Below are 16,637 nucleotides of genomic sequence, written 5' to 3'. Positions count from 1 at the left end.
AGAATAACTGTAGAATAACTGTAGAATAACTGTAGAATAACTGTAGACATCCTCAGCCGGGCAGGTTTCATGATTTGTCCTTGGGTGATTCAGCATGTCAAACCTGGAGCCAGAAGCTTTTGGGCAAAGAGAGCAAGAGTCCTGTTGAGAAAAGTGGTTCTACGCACTCTTTCTCCTTTCTTTGTTTCTCTGCATCAGGTTTCTAATGTCAGTTTCTGCCTGTGTTGCAACTTGTTAAATGAAGCATATCCCACAAATCAACCTTGTCTCTTTTTGGTAAAATCTTGCAAGTGTCAGTGAAATATGTTTTGTGTTACTTGATCAAGTGCTGTCCTTGTGTTGTGGAAACAAGCTGTGCTTTGGAAGCCAATTATTTGTTTTGTGGGTGCGGCATCCAGATCAGTGGATGCTGATTTCATATGAATGTGGTTGTGATGCTGGTGGAATTGGCTTCAGGATGCTAGAGTCTGTTCTGCTGTCATCCCACTTGATTCCATCTGCTGTGGCACCCCAGCTGGTGGAAAATCTTCATCAGCTCCTTTGGTCAGTGACTTTAGTCCACTGCCAATTAGAAGGAAGGAGACAACAGAATTATAGATTAAAGTTTTTGTTTTCTTATGAAGACCTCTGTCAAAATTTTTGGAAGGCTGTACTAATGCATCTAATTTTTTTTTTTTGCTGCATCTGTTTTGAATTATTATTATTGACATTATAGCACGAGTCATGTTCAACCCATCGGGCCATGATTTTTCCCTTGGTGCTTTTGAATAATGAAGCTTGCACAAATCATGTGTTTCCGACCCTCTTTATGCCATCAGTGCTGACCTTGCCTTCAGTTCTGGAATTCCCTCTTTTGAAACTCTCCATCCTTCTTCCCCTTGCAATTTACCTATTTGACCAGGCTTTTAGTAACGTTAATCTAATATTCTAATTTCTGCTATTGGATCAGTGTCCATTTTTGTGGTCTTGCACTCCTGGAATCACCATGGCATCATATAAATTGCATTTATATTTGTCAAATCTCTCCAATAGATGGCGATCTAATTCTTCCTACAAAATAATTGAGAACGAAGTCTAAATAAGAATATAAACTTATTACTTCCTGTTAGAGCCGTTACGTTACGCAAATAATCATCGATAAAATGTAATTTTAGAAAAAACAAATCTTGTAAACCTTTAAGCATGGTAATCAAAAACATTTTCTTGTCCAGTGGTACTGCTGGGTAATTTTGTACTTTTTCTTAGGTGTTCCCAAATTTTCTCTGCAGGTTTTCATTGGCTTATGTTCTGAACATGGTCTTAAAGATGAGTTGTCGCCTGTGCACAATCTTTTGTCATCTAGATTATAACACAAAGCAAAAGTGTGTTGCATTCCTTGTTTTACTTTTTAATTTTCCTGCAATAAAATGTTTTCCTTTTTGAAAAGTCACTTCTAAAAAATGTTATGGCCTATTATTCAATTAGTAACTAGGTCAAAATCAAAAGAAAAAACTTCTTCACAAAGGTAGTGACTTTTCTTTCACTAAATTACTAGATCAGAAATTTATTAGAACAAAATTCTGTTTCCATAATATTTTTAATTTAGATGTGCTTTAAATTTAGGACCATTACACTTAAAGATGCAGTATTATTTAGTAAGTGATATTAATGTTGATACTCTTCTTAAATTCTTAAGAATTGCTTGGGTTAAATGTTTGTAGTGACCAATGTTGCAATAATGCAACACCTTGTGATGCATTTCACTAAAACATGAAGCAAAGCAATTGCAGTGACACTTCTGTTCATCTTAGTACAAGAAGACCATTTCTCACTGCCACATCTGTAAGAAGTGTTATTACCTCAGCTGGAGTCTCAGCTAGAAGCACTTTGACACAAAAGGAGCAAGAATTAGTGGTATTTTGCTCCTAAGTGCAGTCTCTCACTACAGGAAAGCACAAGATGAGTGAAAATTGAGATTTTAGTGTATACAGGACTTCTTTCTCACTCAGCATGTGAGAAATGCAACATGAAATGCAATTTTGCTAAATGGATAATGAGTCAGACAGTTGGGAAAATAAAAATCAGTGCATCTTGATAAGTGTTTGCAACATAACAAGAATCATAATTAGAGCTGAGAGTAACGAGTAGAACAAACTGAAGTAATAAACTGGAAGAAGATCTTGCATATCAAAGACAACAGTGAAACATTGAAAAATCTTTGTTTCAACAGTAACTTCACATAGCTGAAAAGAAGGAAGCTAATTATGGGGCACTCGGGGTGACTGTTGAAATAAAGGTAATTTGAAAAGCCAATTGGAAGCAAAGATATAAAGTTGACGTAGTCTGAGGACCAGAGGGCTGGTATCTCGTAGAGGTGGTAAGTTTAACCTGAGCGTCACTGCGCTTATCACCTATTTGAATACTGAAGGAAAGGACAACGGGGAATATGATGAACTTGGGAGAAATATGTTCTTAAACAAAAAAAACAAAAATTGTAAATCATTGACCTTACCATATGGATATGTTTTAAATGTTCCACAAATGCACAGTAAACAAAGGAAATATAAAATATGGATAGGGCTACTAAAGCATGAGCAAGATAAACTTGCTGGTAAAGATATGAGAAGAGGCAAAAATATTTAGTGACTACTTCACCTTTTATTTAAGAGCTGAAGCAATGCAATAGACAATATCACTAACGGCAAAACATACACTTGGCAGAAAGGGAGTAAGCAGTTGATAAACTAGCTTAAGGATTAAGCCTCATGTACGCACTTCAGGGATACTAATGAGAAGCTGAGGCTTGTTCATGTAGTATGTTTAATTTCTCAAACTGTCAGCTTATGTTGTTTCTAGATAAAGGGAGATGGAACAAAACTGCTTGTTTAATATCAGTGATAGGTATGTAGTGGATTATGGCAGCATGGTCGTTCAGTGGTTAGCACTGCCTCCAGATGCCAGGGATCTGGGTTCAATTCCAGCCTTGAGCGACTGTGTGGAGTTCGCACAATCTCCCTGTGCGTGCGTGGGTTTCCTCCCACAGCCCAAAGATATGCAGGTTAGTTGGATTAGCCATAGAAAATACAGGGTTACAAGAATAGGGTAAGAGTGGGATGCTCTTCGGCGAATCAGTGTGACTTGGTGGGCCGAATGGCCTGTTTCCACACTGTAGGGATTCTGTGTACTAAAAGTGACCAAGCACATAATAGAGCATTGGCGGGGCGAAAACACAGGTTCAACATGGCTTCAAGAAAGTCTAGTCATGCTTAATTAACTTGATAAATTTATGTAAACTGATAAGGGGCTAAAGTGGGGTTATGGAGATTAAAATAATGTAGAAAGTACTGTTCCGTAAGAACTAATGCTGGTTTCTGGCATTCATAGTTTTCATTAATGCATTGAACTTAGAAGTAAGAAATTGAATAGTCTCTTGTTTGTAGCCTCTTTGAGGGTAGTCATATTGCAGGGCACAACTTTATCACAGGTGAGATTAAAGTTAGCATTCACGGTAGACCCAGTTCTTTGTGAATTGCTTCAGTTCAGCCCAGTCCCTTGATATTTCATCAACCTGTGTATGAATGTTATGCTACAAGCCTGGTGAATGGGCTTGCAACGTGTTAAGTCTAACTGACTTGGAGAATGCTAGTTCTTCACTTGGACTGATACTCTTGGTATGAGGCTTTCTGCTATTCTTGGAAATTCTGTTGTGTGCATTCAGCCAAAATCTGGTTGTCATCTTTCTATCCAAGTGCCTGAGTTGTCGGTTGTCTTCTGTCATGATACCCCTGACTAGCATTAATAGACAATACACTCAGCAGTTGCAGCATCTAATCTAGTAATTGAAAAAGAGAAAGAATGGAACTATTTTAACCTCCTAAAACAACAAATAGAGGTTTTCACTCGTTGACATTTGGCTTAGTGTATGTTCACAGAATGAGAATCAGTATACCATTTAAATCTTCACCGGTTAATTTGAAGACGCAACAGGGTGGATTGAAGTTATTAGCCACCTGTGAATCACTAACTGAAGCATAAAACTAGCTCCCAGTTGGAAAAACATTCTAAACAAGTGTTAACCATAGCATCTCTTTCCAAGAAATGAACATTATCATGTTTGGATATATAGACATACACTCCACATGGCTAAAAGATGCCATTTTCCCAAATGATTTCCAACAGACTTGGGGCTTGCAAAATCTATGACCATGTGCATAAATGATTAATAATTTGAGTTGCAATGTTGGTTTATTGTAGTTGCCCAGTTCTCCCATGCATGACATTAATCATACTTGTACAAACGCAAAATACTGTAGAGGCTGGAAATATTAATTTAAAAACACAATATCCTGGACAAACTCAGTTGGTCAGGCAGCATTTATGAAGAGAGAAACAGTTATGCATTGTTAATTTTGTAGCTCTCTTCATAGATGCAACCTGACATGCAGGATAGTCCCAATATCTTTTTTTAAAAAAAAATACATTTCTTGCTAGTCAGCATATCCCTAATAGTGCTTCATAAACGTTTGCCCGCTGGAACTCCACATTGAGGATTGAGAATTATCACAACCCCACAGAACTGAGAGAACAAATGATGGGGCTGAGAGAGCAGGAGCCTGTTAAAGTGGGATCACAGCTGTTATAACTTGGTCAGAGCTGCATGGTGGCCATTGCTGTCTGAGTTTGGAACTCCTATTTCAGCTACTGACCCCACATAGGGTTCTGACACCAATCTGAGAAGTCCTGTTTTTGAGATACCAACGAAAAGGCTTAACAATACATTATATGGTTTGTCCTGATGAACTGTACAAGATGCAGCTGGCTTTTGTAAATCTTTTTGATAAGTTTCCATTACCTCAATCTATCTGAACCCTTCTAGTTTGACTGACAACTGGTTTTTATTTTTGTTAAACAAAAGATCATTCTAATAATTAGCCTGCACAATGGGGTGGCATAAAGCTCTATGTAACCTACACTTACTCACCCTTAACATATCACTCTGCTAAGCCTTTGTTCTCATGATCAGATTTACTGCAACACACCCTTTCACTGGCTGTTCAAGAGCATGTCTCTGTTGTTTATCCTGGCAAGATAGCAGTGCTGTGGCACTGGCTAAGGGAGTGATGAGTAATAAAAGCTGGCATTTGAAGAATAGTGAAGAAGGACCTTAAGATAATAGATTGTGAACCTGTCACAAGCTTCAAATAATAGTTTCTATTTAAAGATTGCACTGATTACTGCTGTTAGATTGTGACAGATAGTTGAATGCCATGTTTGATGCTTTTGACTTATTTACAGCCATAAATTTGATTCCCTTTGAAACTGTTTTGGTTACTACATTATTAACTGTTTCATTATGACCGACTGCAGTGAGATTGGAAATTGAATTAAATAAAATTGCATATTAGTATGAAAGCATGAATCAAAATGCTGAATACTGATGAAAGTGTGAGAAAAATGTCGAAAACTGAGGGTGTTTTTTGTGATAAATGTGAGTGATTGTGTGGGTGTCTTAAATGCCTGATTGTATCAGTGGGTAGCAGCAGAGGTGGTGTGGGTGATTAGGTAAATAGCTGTGGTTTTGTGTACTAAGCATTTTGGACTGGCATAAGTTTTTGTGCACTTTAAACTCACCTTTCAGTATTTTGCTAAGGAAAACATAATACTATGTCTCATTATCAGAACCAACTCTATATATTCTTCTCCATTAACCACAAGTGAAAATTTGCCTGACTTCCAGCCTCCTCCTTCCAGATTAGGCAGGTGGTTATTAGCAAGTTGTTTTGTTCTCCAGAATATGTTTTTTTTTTTTTTTTTGTTATTTATTACCTCATGCATGCCTCCTTTTTTTCCCCTATGTTCTTCCATAAGATAGTCCTTTGGCTAATTTGTCAATTTCATGAGAATCCATCCTCTTTGAATGGAGTCTGGGAACATTCAAACTTGACTGACTTCGTTAGTTAGAAATAAATGTCTCCTAATCAATTTAACTTTTGCCATAGAAACTGAGAAACAATATAAGCAATTTTGAATTTATTTATTTTTAAGCTTGCCTATGTTGTTATTTGGTAATACTGCCATATTACTAGTAAGTTGCATTTATAATCCCACTTGTTTTAACACATCTTTGATGTCTGATCTGTAATGACTTCAACTTTTTCATTTCTAAGTAGATCTTGTACAGCGCTTGTTTCTAAGTCACTACCCTATCTTGCACTGTTTTGATGCGCAAGATGTTAGGGGAATGGCCGTAAGACAACAGTTGGTGTTATCTGGCATCAGCTGCTGATCATCATCAATAACTGTATCTTGCTAAACAAGTATGGATGAAGCGGCTGGTGCAAGGCATCAAAGCACTGTTCTATCTGGTGAAGCAACTTGAAAGTCCAGAAAATAAAGGTTCCTTGCATAGAACTGCAGGCAAACTTCTACTGAAGAATATCGAGTGGAAGGGCAACGAATGCACAGGCTCTCAGCATCATAGCTGCTTTGGTAGTTTATGGTACCCAATAATTTCAGATCCCATAAACAGGGTTCAAGTTTGGAATTATAATCAGGGGCGGCATGGTGGCTCAGTAGTTAGCACTGCTGCCGCACAGCACTGGGGACCTGGGTTCAATTCCAGCCTCGGGCGACTGTATGTGGAGTTTGCGTATTCTCCCCATGTCTGTGTGGGTTTCTTCCAGGTGCTCCCCATTTCCTCCCACAGTCCAAAGGTGTGCAGGTAAGGTGGATTGATCGTGCTAAATTGCCCATAGTGTCAAGGGATGTGCTGGCTAGGTGGATTAGCTATGGGGAAATGTGGGGTTAGGGCGATAGGGTAGGGGTTGCATCTGGTGGGATGCTCGTCGGAGGGTTGGTCTGGACTCGATGGGCTGAATGGCCTGCTTCCACACTTTAGGGGTTTTATGATCTATGATCCAATACTTGTAAATTTGGGGCTGCCAGGAAGTAACTTCTGTCCATGACATTAACTGTTCTTTTTGAGTGAGGAACAATTCTAGAATACCAAAATGAGATGGGAGAGATTTGGGAAAGTATCAACATCTTGCCAAGATACCTTATTGCTTCACTTCCAGAACATTTGCAGTTTTTCTTTTATTTTTGTGGTGCAGGGCGCCATGTAGTTTTTTGTTCTATTTCTGGTCTTTAAGATTTTAAAATTTAAAATTGATCATTACAGCCATTTGTTTCAAATGTCCAAATTATTAAACTAAAGAATTTGGTTCTTTTGGTGACCAGTATCCTCAACAGAATAGTTTGATTACCAATAAAAAATGGCTTGTCAATATATTTCAATGTGTCAAGTAGAATATTGTTTTGTTGTAACTCAAACTGAGGAATTTTATAAAAAATGGCCCCTAGTCATTGTGATGGTAAGTGATAGAATCATATAGCTTTTTTTTTTTGCAAGGAACAAAGTGATCACGTATTCATATTTTCATTGTCATCTTGTAAAATATCATTTAGTTAAGTTGTATCTCACCACTTCATTTTATTTCAGGAATCAAGTCTGAATGACTACACATCCAAAAGAGAGATTCTGAGCAATGAGGAAACGGTGAGGTATGCTGACAAAACCGATGTGCTTTATATGAAGAATTTCTCTGTCAAATTTTGGTCCTTTGATCATTTGCAGCAAGTGTAACAAGTGTTCACTGTAAAATTCAATGCTGCTTCCCTCTGGCATTAAAGCAGCTCAAGCCAGCCTAACGTATTTTCCTTTTGTAGAAAGTTTAAATTGGAGGTCACATTTGCACTTTCGCAGTTGCCTCCTACTTGAGTGACTTTAATACTGGGTAGGTTACTCACACTTGCATCTTTGTTACTGAAGGTATGTGGAATTGGGAAATTGGCTAAGATAGAACAAATGTGGCAGTGTAAAGTAGTGCCTAGTACACTGTAATACATATCGTTGCAATCAGCCTGTCACCATAAAATTTGAGACTTTTTTTTTGTAAGTGACTGGTTGCTGTTGCTTCTCACCTTCTAAAAGCTGCTTGCAAACTCCTGAGCATTTCTGAGAAAAATGGAAATAGTGATGAGGATTGGATCTTTTTGATGTATGGAAACAAAATGGGCTAATGTAATCTCCATGTAGTAATGTGATGCAGGATGTGTCATTTATATATTTGATTTTGTTTTTGGGTGTGGATTTTCTGTATCTGAAAGGAGTTTTTAATTATTAACTTGTAAGTATCTCTTTAGACATGGTGATTTCCTTTAAAATAAAATGTAGGAGATTTTCAGGAGAGACACTGGATGAATTTTGCCAGTGGGTAGTTGTACATTTAGGCTCCAGTTTAGGAGGTCAGGGAATTTTTTTCCATTTTTGAGGACAAGCACCAAAGCTTTAGAAATAATATTCTTTTGTTTTCAGTCTGAGCAGTGCTGCACTATTATTGTCTGAGGCTAATTGTGTAAAGTAGTTGCTCATAAGAAAGGGAGAAGATGACTTAAAATTACTAAAAACAAATTGCTGTAACGTAAGGAGTTTTGTAAAAATTCCAGACCTGAAGTATTTGGTTAAAACCGTGAAGGGATTATTTGAAACTGAGAAAATTTTAAACTTGCTTGTAGGAAGGCTTCTGGAAGAGGCTATGAAAATCTCCAGGCAGAGTTGAATCCACATTTAAAGTAAGCCCTATAGGGGTGATAGGGAAAGAATTTCTTTCTGGAATATAAGCTGTAAAGGGGTGCATTTGGAATAAGTGGTATTATATTTTTACTGTGTTTTGAAGTCTTTAAATGACTCTTTTATATAAAAATAGTTGGTTTATTCTATTTTATCTTAATTTCATTTGCATTACAGACTTCCTCCTTATTATTAAATGCAAATCTAGCTTCCCGTGTTTGTGGGTCACTGAAAGGCCACCTCACTAAAACGTTGGAGTAGAATGCTGCTAATTCAGGCACGCAGTTCTAACATAGGCCTGCCTCAGGGGACCCTATCTTCAATACAAAAATCCATGCTGCATTCCTTCAGAAGAATACTCTCTCAATTGTAGATTTTTCCACTTCCAGTGCTAATAATCCTTTGGCTTGTGAGTGCCGGTTGTTCTCCTGTGAGACATGGTTTGTCCTGTGGGATCATAATAACTCTACTAATATGTTCATGGAGTTTCACCATTGCTCTTTTAACTAAAATTGATGTTTGATTTGCATTAATTTTTAATAATTTCCTTCGAAATGCTGGCAATGTCATCTAAAGTACATGGTAAATCAGCAGATCTGGAAGTTGTTGATCTTATTGTGGAAGCTTTGAATTTTTTAATCTGTTAAATGAGCCACTGGTTCATGACCTTATTTGAATCTGAGTTGGCATGTTGTATTTTGGTGATCTGTACTCTGCTGTGGCAAATACAAGTACAGCTGAAGTGAACAGAAGCCTTTTGTTGGCACAGTGGGACATATTGATTTTTCTTACTTGCAGTTTGACTTGTTGCTTCTGTGTTCAAACCTTATTTCTGAACTTGGAGTTTGTGCAAAGTGATTTACTGAAATGGGAATGAGAAATTTCAGTTGAAAGATTATGCTGGAGGTGCTAGAATTGTTGCCTGGAGCAGAGAAGGTTGAGGAGAAATTGAATAGAAGTGCAGAGCGTGCTAGGAAGGCATCTCTTAATGTTAAAGCTCTCCACCGAGTTCATGATGAGCGCACACTATAGCTGGTGCGGATTCCTACTAAAGCCTACACCTACGGTAGGGTTGTACTTCATACATTTCTTCATTGCTGACCAGAAGATCCCAGCCAGTGTTGGAGTAGGCTGGGTGTTGGCTAACTATTATGAATGTGTGTTTGTAATAGATATGAAATATACATACACGTGCAAAGATAACAAAATTGGAAAAGAGAAACACATTAAAATAATTTCCATTAGGACTGGATCATTTTGGACATCCTATACATATCGATATGCTCAAACAGTAATTGCGTAGTTTTTACGCAAGCTACAGCAGAGGATAGTGTACAAATGGAACTTTAATCGGCATCAAGAAGCTGATCAGTTTGTGTGCTAGTGACCTCTTATTCATGACAAAGGCATTCTGCCTGCCAGCAGCTGTTCGGTTGAACACTTTGGGGTTGTGAACAAGATAGAAAGAAGCCTTCAGAGCTCAACCTGTTGAGGCATTCTCTGTTAGAACCCTACTGTGCAGAAAGAGGCCATCAGCCACCAAATCTGCACCAGTCCTCTAGCACCCCACCCAGATCACCAGCCTATCCTGTAACCTTGAGTTTACTATGACTAACCCCACTATCCTACACATCCCTGGACACTATGCACAATTTAATATGGCCATTTCACCTAGACTGCACATCTTTGGACTGTAGGCGGAAATCGGAGCACCCAGAGGACACCCATGCAGACATAGCCATTCTCCCCAGTTCTATGTGGAGTTTTCAGTCACCCAAGGCTGGAATCGACCCTGGGTCCCTGGCGCCATGTGGCAGCAGTGCTAACTGCTGAGCCATGGTGCTACTCTGTTGTTACGACCCCTGGGGTAGCACACCATAAATTGAACCCCACTATTCCTGGAGTTGGACCAAATGTTAAAGATTTTTAAAAGTACACTTAGTACCCCAATTTATCTGTCTTTCAGATCAAGGTTGATAGAAAGCAACCAACCAAGACTACCAAGATTTATGTACTAACCAAGATTTATTATTTATTACAAACGATTAATCTGTAGCAGCAGGTTAGAAAAAAACCATTGGCATATAACATTCCTGAATAAAAGTCTAAGACCCTTGTAAACCTCCCTCTTTTTATGCATAAATATGCATGCGCACAGGAACAAATCAGGAAAATAGATTATTGGCAAAGGTAGAAAAACTAGAAAGTCAGTTCAGTATTCTGTGCTTCCCAGCTCTGCAGTTGAGATGATCCTTCAACTGGCTAAGTCCTTTCTCTGAATGCTTCAAATGAGCGGTAAGAGGCACAGAGTGGATGGTTCACTTGTAAAATGAATCTGATTTGTTCATTCAAAATTCACAGCTCCCAGAAAGTATGGGATAAGTAATGAGCTTTTAAGTTTGAATTGAGTTTTTTTAAATTGTGGAGAATAGGCCGTTTCTGCTAGGGAGAACAACTCAACGCTGTCGCGCTCCTTTGTATCCTCTTTCCACTTCTAACCTGCGCAGTTAGCTGAGAACCAGTCAGCTTCGGTTTTCTTTCAAAGATGATCCTCAACCCCTGATCATCTGTACGTTCCTTTAAAAATATTTCATTCTCATTGGAGTCCATATTTTCGAAAGAAACCAAGATAAAAAGACATGGTCCTTTTTGTCTGCAGTAAAAGCTACTTTTACTCTGAGAGAAGCTATTTTATTTGTCTCCCAGCATTTGCTGTAAGCTGTGTCTTTTAATTACTAAGTCAGATCTTTTGTGTACGAACCAGCCCCTGTGCCTCCATCAAACCAATGGAAACATCTGGAGAACGAAGATTGAAAAACTGTTTTTGACCATGAGAACCATGGGAATTGTCTCCAGAACCACTGAACTGCCTTCCCAAGTCTTTTCCTCTGCCCATTTTTAGTTTCCTCTGTGCATGTGTGAGAACGGGTAAGTTTTTGCCCATGGTTATATGCTGGCAGTTCATAACTCTTTACCTGTAATCGAGTCTATTTACTCCTTTTCTTAAAAAAAAAAGGGAGTTCTTGTTAAGTACAGAAACCTGGTCCATGCTTTCTATCAACCTGGGTCTAAATATCAGGTAAATTGAGGAATGGTGGTTTTTAAAATAAACTTCAACTTTTATGACAACTCTGGGGCAGCATGCTGGATATCAAGCCTCTCTGTTCCCTGCAAGGTGTAATAGTTGTTTGTCTATAACCATTCATGACTGGATGTAGCAGGACTGCAGAGCTGATCCATTGATTGTGGGATCGTGTAGAACTGTCGCATAGTTCTGTTGTAGCTTCACCAGATAGACACCTCATTTTTAGGTAAGGCTTGTTCTGTCCTGATGCACCTTCCAGTGCTCTTCATTGAATCAGGGTTGAACACTTGGCTTAATTGTAATGGTAGAGTAAGTGATATGCTAGACCATGAAGTTACAGATAGTTTGTTGTTGAATACAGTTCTGCTGCCACTGGTGGCACTCGATCCTTCCTGGATTCTCAACTTTCAGATGTTCGATCTCTTCTGAATCTCTCCCATGTAGAATCATGGAAAGTATTCTCTATATGAAGGTGGGCCTCTGTCTTCACAAGGACTACACAGTGGCCACTTATAGACAGTTGCATCCGTGCTGGGTAGATCGATGAGGAGAAGGTCAAATAAGTTTTTTGTTTCTTTAATGCTCTCATCACATGCTGCAGGACTAGTCTGGCATCTATATCATTTAGGGCTCAGTCAGTAGTGTTCTAACCAACTCTTTGAGATGGATATTGAAGTCCCTCACCCAAACTATCTCTGTGCCCTTGCCACCCTGACTACATCTTCCAACTGATGTGTGACTGATATACCAGCTAAGGGAGGCAGTATGTGGTAATCAGTAGAAATGCTGTCAGAAGTCTGGAACCTTCATAACAGCTATTTCTCTTTCGATGCTACAAGAAACAAAGCTATGTCTGAGGATGTGGTTAGTGAACTTGAGAAGGTCACAAAAATTAATTTCCACAAGTTTGAAGGACCTTTTATAGTAAAGTCAGCAACTGAAACTTGGATGGTGATGCCACCCCTTTACTGTGGGAAGTATAACAGTATGTTGCTGTTCCTGTTAAGTGAAAGGGTGAAATTGCTGACCTGTGCTCAAATATCAACTGTAAATTCATATGTAGGCAGCATAATAACTGATGGTACAAAAACAGAAATTGCTGGAAAAGCTCAGCAGGTCTGGCAGCATCTATAGAGATAAATCTGAGTTAACATTTTGGGTTGAGTGACTCTTCCTCAGAACTGGTAGCTAGGAAAATGTCAGTTCCTACTGCAGAAGATTGTGTGGGGGGAAGGGGGTGAAGAGTAAACGGGTGGGGATAATCTCCAAAGAGAGAGGAGAACAGTTTTGCAAAGCAGTGGGTAACGAACTGGCTAGAAAGGTGAACAGCTATTAATGGGAATTGTTAGTGACTAACAATGAGTTGTATGTAATAGCAGACTGTGATAACAAGGCCTGGTGTATGTTCTGAGGAAGGGTGGCTTGATTAAAATGTTAACTCTGATTTCTCTCCACAGATGCTGCCAGACCTGTGGAGCTTTTCTGGCAATTTCTGTTTCTGGTGTGAACGAGTTGGGGTAAGAGCATGGGAGAGCTCGAGCTCAAATTATTAAATTCTATTATTGAGTCCAGAAGGCTGCAGGGTCCCTGGGCAGAAAATAAGACTCTGTTCTTCCAGCTTACTTTGAGCTTCACTGCAAACCTGAGACAGATGTTGGCCAGGGTACAGGGTGGTGTGATGAACTTGCAGGCAACTGGAAGCTCAGGGTCGGTCTTGCCATCAGAATGTAGGTGTTTGTGAAGCGGTCACCGAATCAATGCTTTGTTTCTCCAAGGTAGTGGAAACCACATTGTGAGCAGCGAATGCAGTAGACTAGATTGTGTGAAGCACAAATAAATCTTCGTTCCACCCAATTCACATTGATTCCAGTTTTCGAAGCACTTATTCAAATACAGACTTGATGTGCAGGGCTGTCACTCTTACCTCACCTCTGGAATTCAGCTCCTTTGTCCACATTTGAACCAAGGCTGTAGTAAGGTCAGGAGCTGAGTGGCCCTGATGGAACCCAAATTGGGTGTCAGTGAGCAGGTTATTGTTGGGCAAATACTATGTTGAAAGGCGTCATCATCTCTTTACAAATGATCAAGAGTAGACTGATGGTCGGTAAATGGTTGACTTGGATTAGTCCTGATTTTTGTGGACATGACCTACTTGGGCAATTTTCAACATTGTTGGGTAAATGACAGTGTTATAACTGTACTGAAACAGCTTGGCAATGGATGAGGAAAATTCTAGAGCACAAGTCTTTAGTCCTATTGACAGAACATTGACAGCACCCATAACCTTTTAATTATCCAGTGCCTCCAACTGTTTCTTTGATATCTCGTGAAGTGAATCAAGTTGGCTGAAGACTGACATCAGTAATACTTGGGACCACTGGAGGAGGCTGAGATGGATCATCATCTCTGCACTTAAGGCTGAAGATTGCTTTAAATGTTTCAGCCTTATCTTTTACATTGACATACTGGCTCTTCTATCATTGAGGTTGGGGATAATTAGAGTCATAGAGGTATGCAGCAGAGAGACCCTTCAGTCCAACTTGTCCATGCCGACCTGATCCTAAATTAATCTAGTCCCACTTGGCCCATATCCCTTTTAAACCCTAACTATTCATATACCCATCCAGTTGCCTTTTAAATGTTGCAATTGTATCAGCCCCCACCACTTTCTCTGGCAGCTCATTCCATACGTGCACCACCCTCTGTGTGAAAACGTTGTCCCTTAGATCCCTTTTAAATCTTTTCCCTGTCACCTTAAACCTATGTCCTGTAGTTTTGGACTCCCCCACCCTGGGGAAAAGACCATGCCTATCCCTATCCATGCCCCTCATGATATTATAAACCTCTGTAAGGTCACCCCTCAGCTTCCGACACTCCAGGGAAAATAGCAGTAATCTATTCAGCCTCTCCCTGCAGCTCAAACCCTCCAACCCTGGCAACATCCTTAAATCTTCTCTGAACCCTTTCACGTTTCACCACATTCTTCCTTTCTATAGCAGGGAGACCCGAATTGCATGCAGTATTCCAAAAGGGGCCTAACCAATGTCCTGACCTCCCAGCTCCTATACTCCACGCGCTGACCATGAAAGTCAAGCATGCCAAACGCCTTCGTCCCCATCCTATCTATCTGCAACTCTGCTTTCAAGCAGCTATGAACCTGTACTCCAAGGTCTCTTTATTCAGCAACACTTCCCAGGACCTTACCGTTAAGTGAATAAGTTCCTGCCGTTATTTGTCTTTCCAAAATGCAGCACCTGACGGATATCTAAATTAAACTCCATCTGCCATTCCTCGGCCCATTGGTCCATCTGATTAAGATCCCATTGTATTATGAGGTAACCTCCTTCACTGTCCATTACACCTCTAATTTTGGTGTCATCTACCAACTTACTAACCATACCTCCTATGTTCACCTCAATCATTTACATAAATGACAAAAAGCAGTGGACCCAGCACTGATCCTTGTGGCACGCTGCTGGTCTGAAAAGCAACCCTCCACCCTCTGTCTTCTACCTTTTGAACCAGTTCTGTATCCAAATAGCTAGTTCTCCCTCTCTGCCATGTGATCTAACCTTGCTAACCAGTCTACCATGAGGAACCTTGTTGAACACTTTACTGAAGTCCATATAGATCACATCCACTGCTCTGCCCTCATCAATCTTTGTTACATCTTCAGAAAACTCAATCAAGTTAGTGAGACATGATTTCCCATGCGCAAAGACAGGTTGACTATCTCTAATCAGCCCTTGCCTTTCCAAATACATGTAAATCCTGTCTGTCATGATTCCTTCCAACAACTTGCCCACCACCAATGTCAGGCTCGCCAGTCTATAGTTCCCTGACATTTTTTCCTTATCACCTTTCTTAAAGTGTGGAGCTTCCTTTTCCTCTGAGTTGTCATTGTCCACCTCTATTCACTGCAGGATTTGCTGAGTTGAGATCTGTTCCATTTAATGTGGAATCAATTTAACTCTGTCTATCACTTGCTGCTTATGGTGTTTGGTGTGCAAGGGGCAGCTAAGTGGTTAGCACCACTGCCTCAGTGATAGGGGCCCAGGTTAGATTCTAGTCTTGGGTGACTGTGCAAACCCTACACAGAGACATTCTCCGTGTCTCCAAGGGTTTCCTCTGGGTGCTCTGGTTTTCTCCCGCAGTCCAAAGATGTGCAGGCTAGGTGAGTTAGGTGTGGTAAATGTGGGACAAAAACAGAAGTTGCTGGAAAAGCTCAGCAGGTCTGGCAGCATCTGAGAAGGAAAAATGAGTTAACGTTTCGGGTCCTGTGACCCTTCCTCAACAGGTAAATGTGGAGTTATGTGCCAGGATGGGGAATTTGGTCTGGGTGGGATACTCCTTGGATGGACTGGCTTCTTTTTGCACTGTAGGGATGCTATCATTCTATGATAGCCCTATTTGGTTGCTTCACCAGGTCAATGCCTCTTTCGGTATGCCTTGATGCTGCTCCTGGCATGCCCTCCTCCACTGTACACTGAACCAGGGTTGATCCTTCGGCTTGCGTGGTAATGGTCGAGAGGGGGCTATGCCGGGCCATGAGGTTTCAGATTGTGTTGCAGTATGATTCAGCTGCTTTTGATGACCCATGGTATCTCATGCATGCTAGATCTGCACTGAGGTGCCAGATTTGTTTGAAGGCTGTGACAGGTGATAGTGCCTCACAATACAATGTGGGATGTTCAGTGTGAACATGGGACTTTGTCTTCATGAGAACTGTGTGTGCTCACTACAGTGCAACACTGTCAGGGACATGGTCATGTCTGCAGGTATGATTGATTTAAAGGTGGTTGTTGACACTTTGTTACTGATTTATTTGTCTCACCTTTCATATTATGACTGTTCAAGTAAGGAATACTATATTTGTATATTGTAATATGAACACCACACACACACACACACACACACACACACACACACACACACACACAC

General features: G+C 40.0%; 1 protein-coding gene across 1 annotated transcript in view; it reads left to right on the top strand.

Moving 5' to 3' along the window:
* Positions 1-16,637, top strand: part of azi2 (5-azacytidine induced 2) — a 48,819-nt gene that overhangs the window by 8,139 nt on the left and 24,043 nt on the right. The window contains exon 5 of the mRNA XM_048610086.1: positions 7,481-7,542. Within this exon, the coding sequence (XP_048466043.1) occupies positions 7,481-7,542 (62 nt within the window). The remainder of the gene's footprint in view (positions 1-7,480; positions 7,543-16,637) is intronic.

The sequence above is a fragment of the Rhincodon typus genome, chromosome 2 (genome assembly GCF_021869965.1).
Source record: "Rhincodon typus isolate 14 chromosome 2, sRhiTyp1.1, whole genome shotgun sequence".
Taxonomy (NCBI): domain Eukaryota; kingdom Metazoa; phylum Chordata; class Chondrichthyes; order Orectolobiformes; family Rhincodontidae; genus Rhincodon; species Rhincodon typus.
Note: the sequence above shows the minus strand (reverse complement) of the source record. Positions and strands in the feature narration are given on the sequence as shown.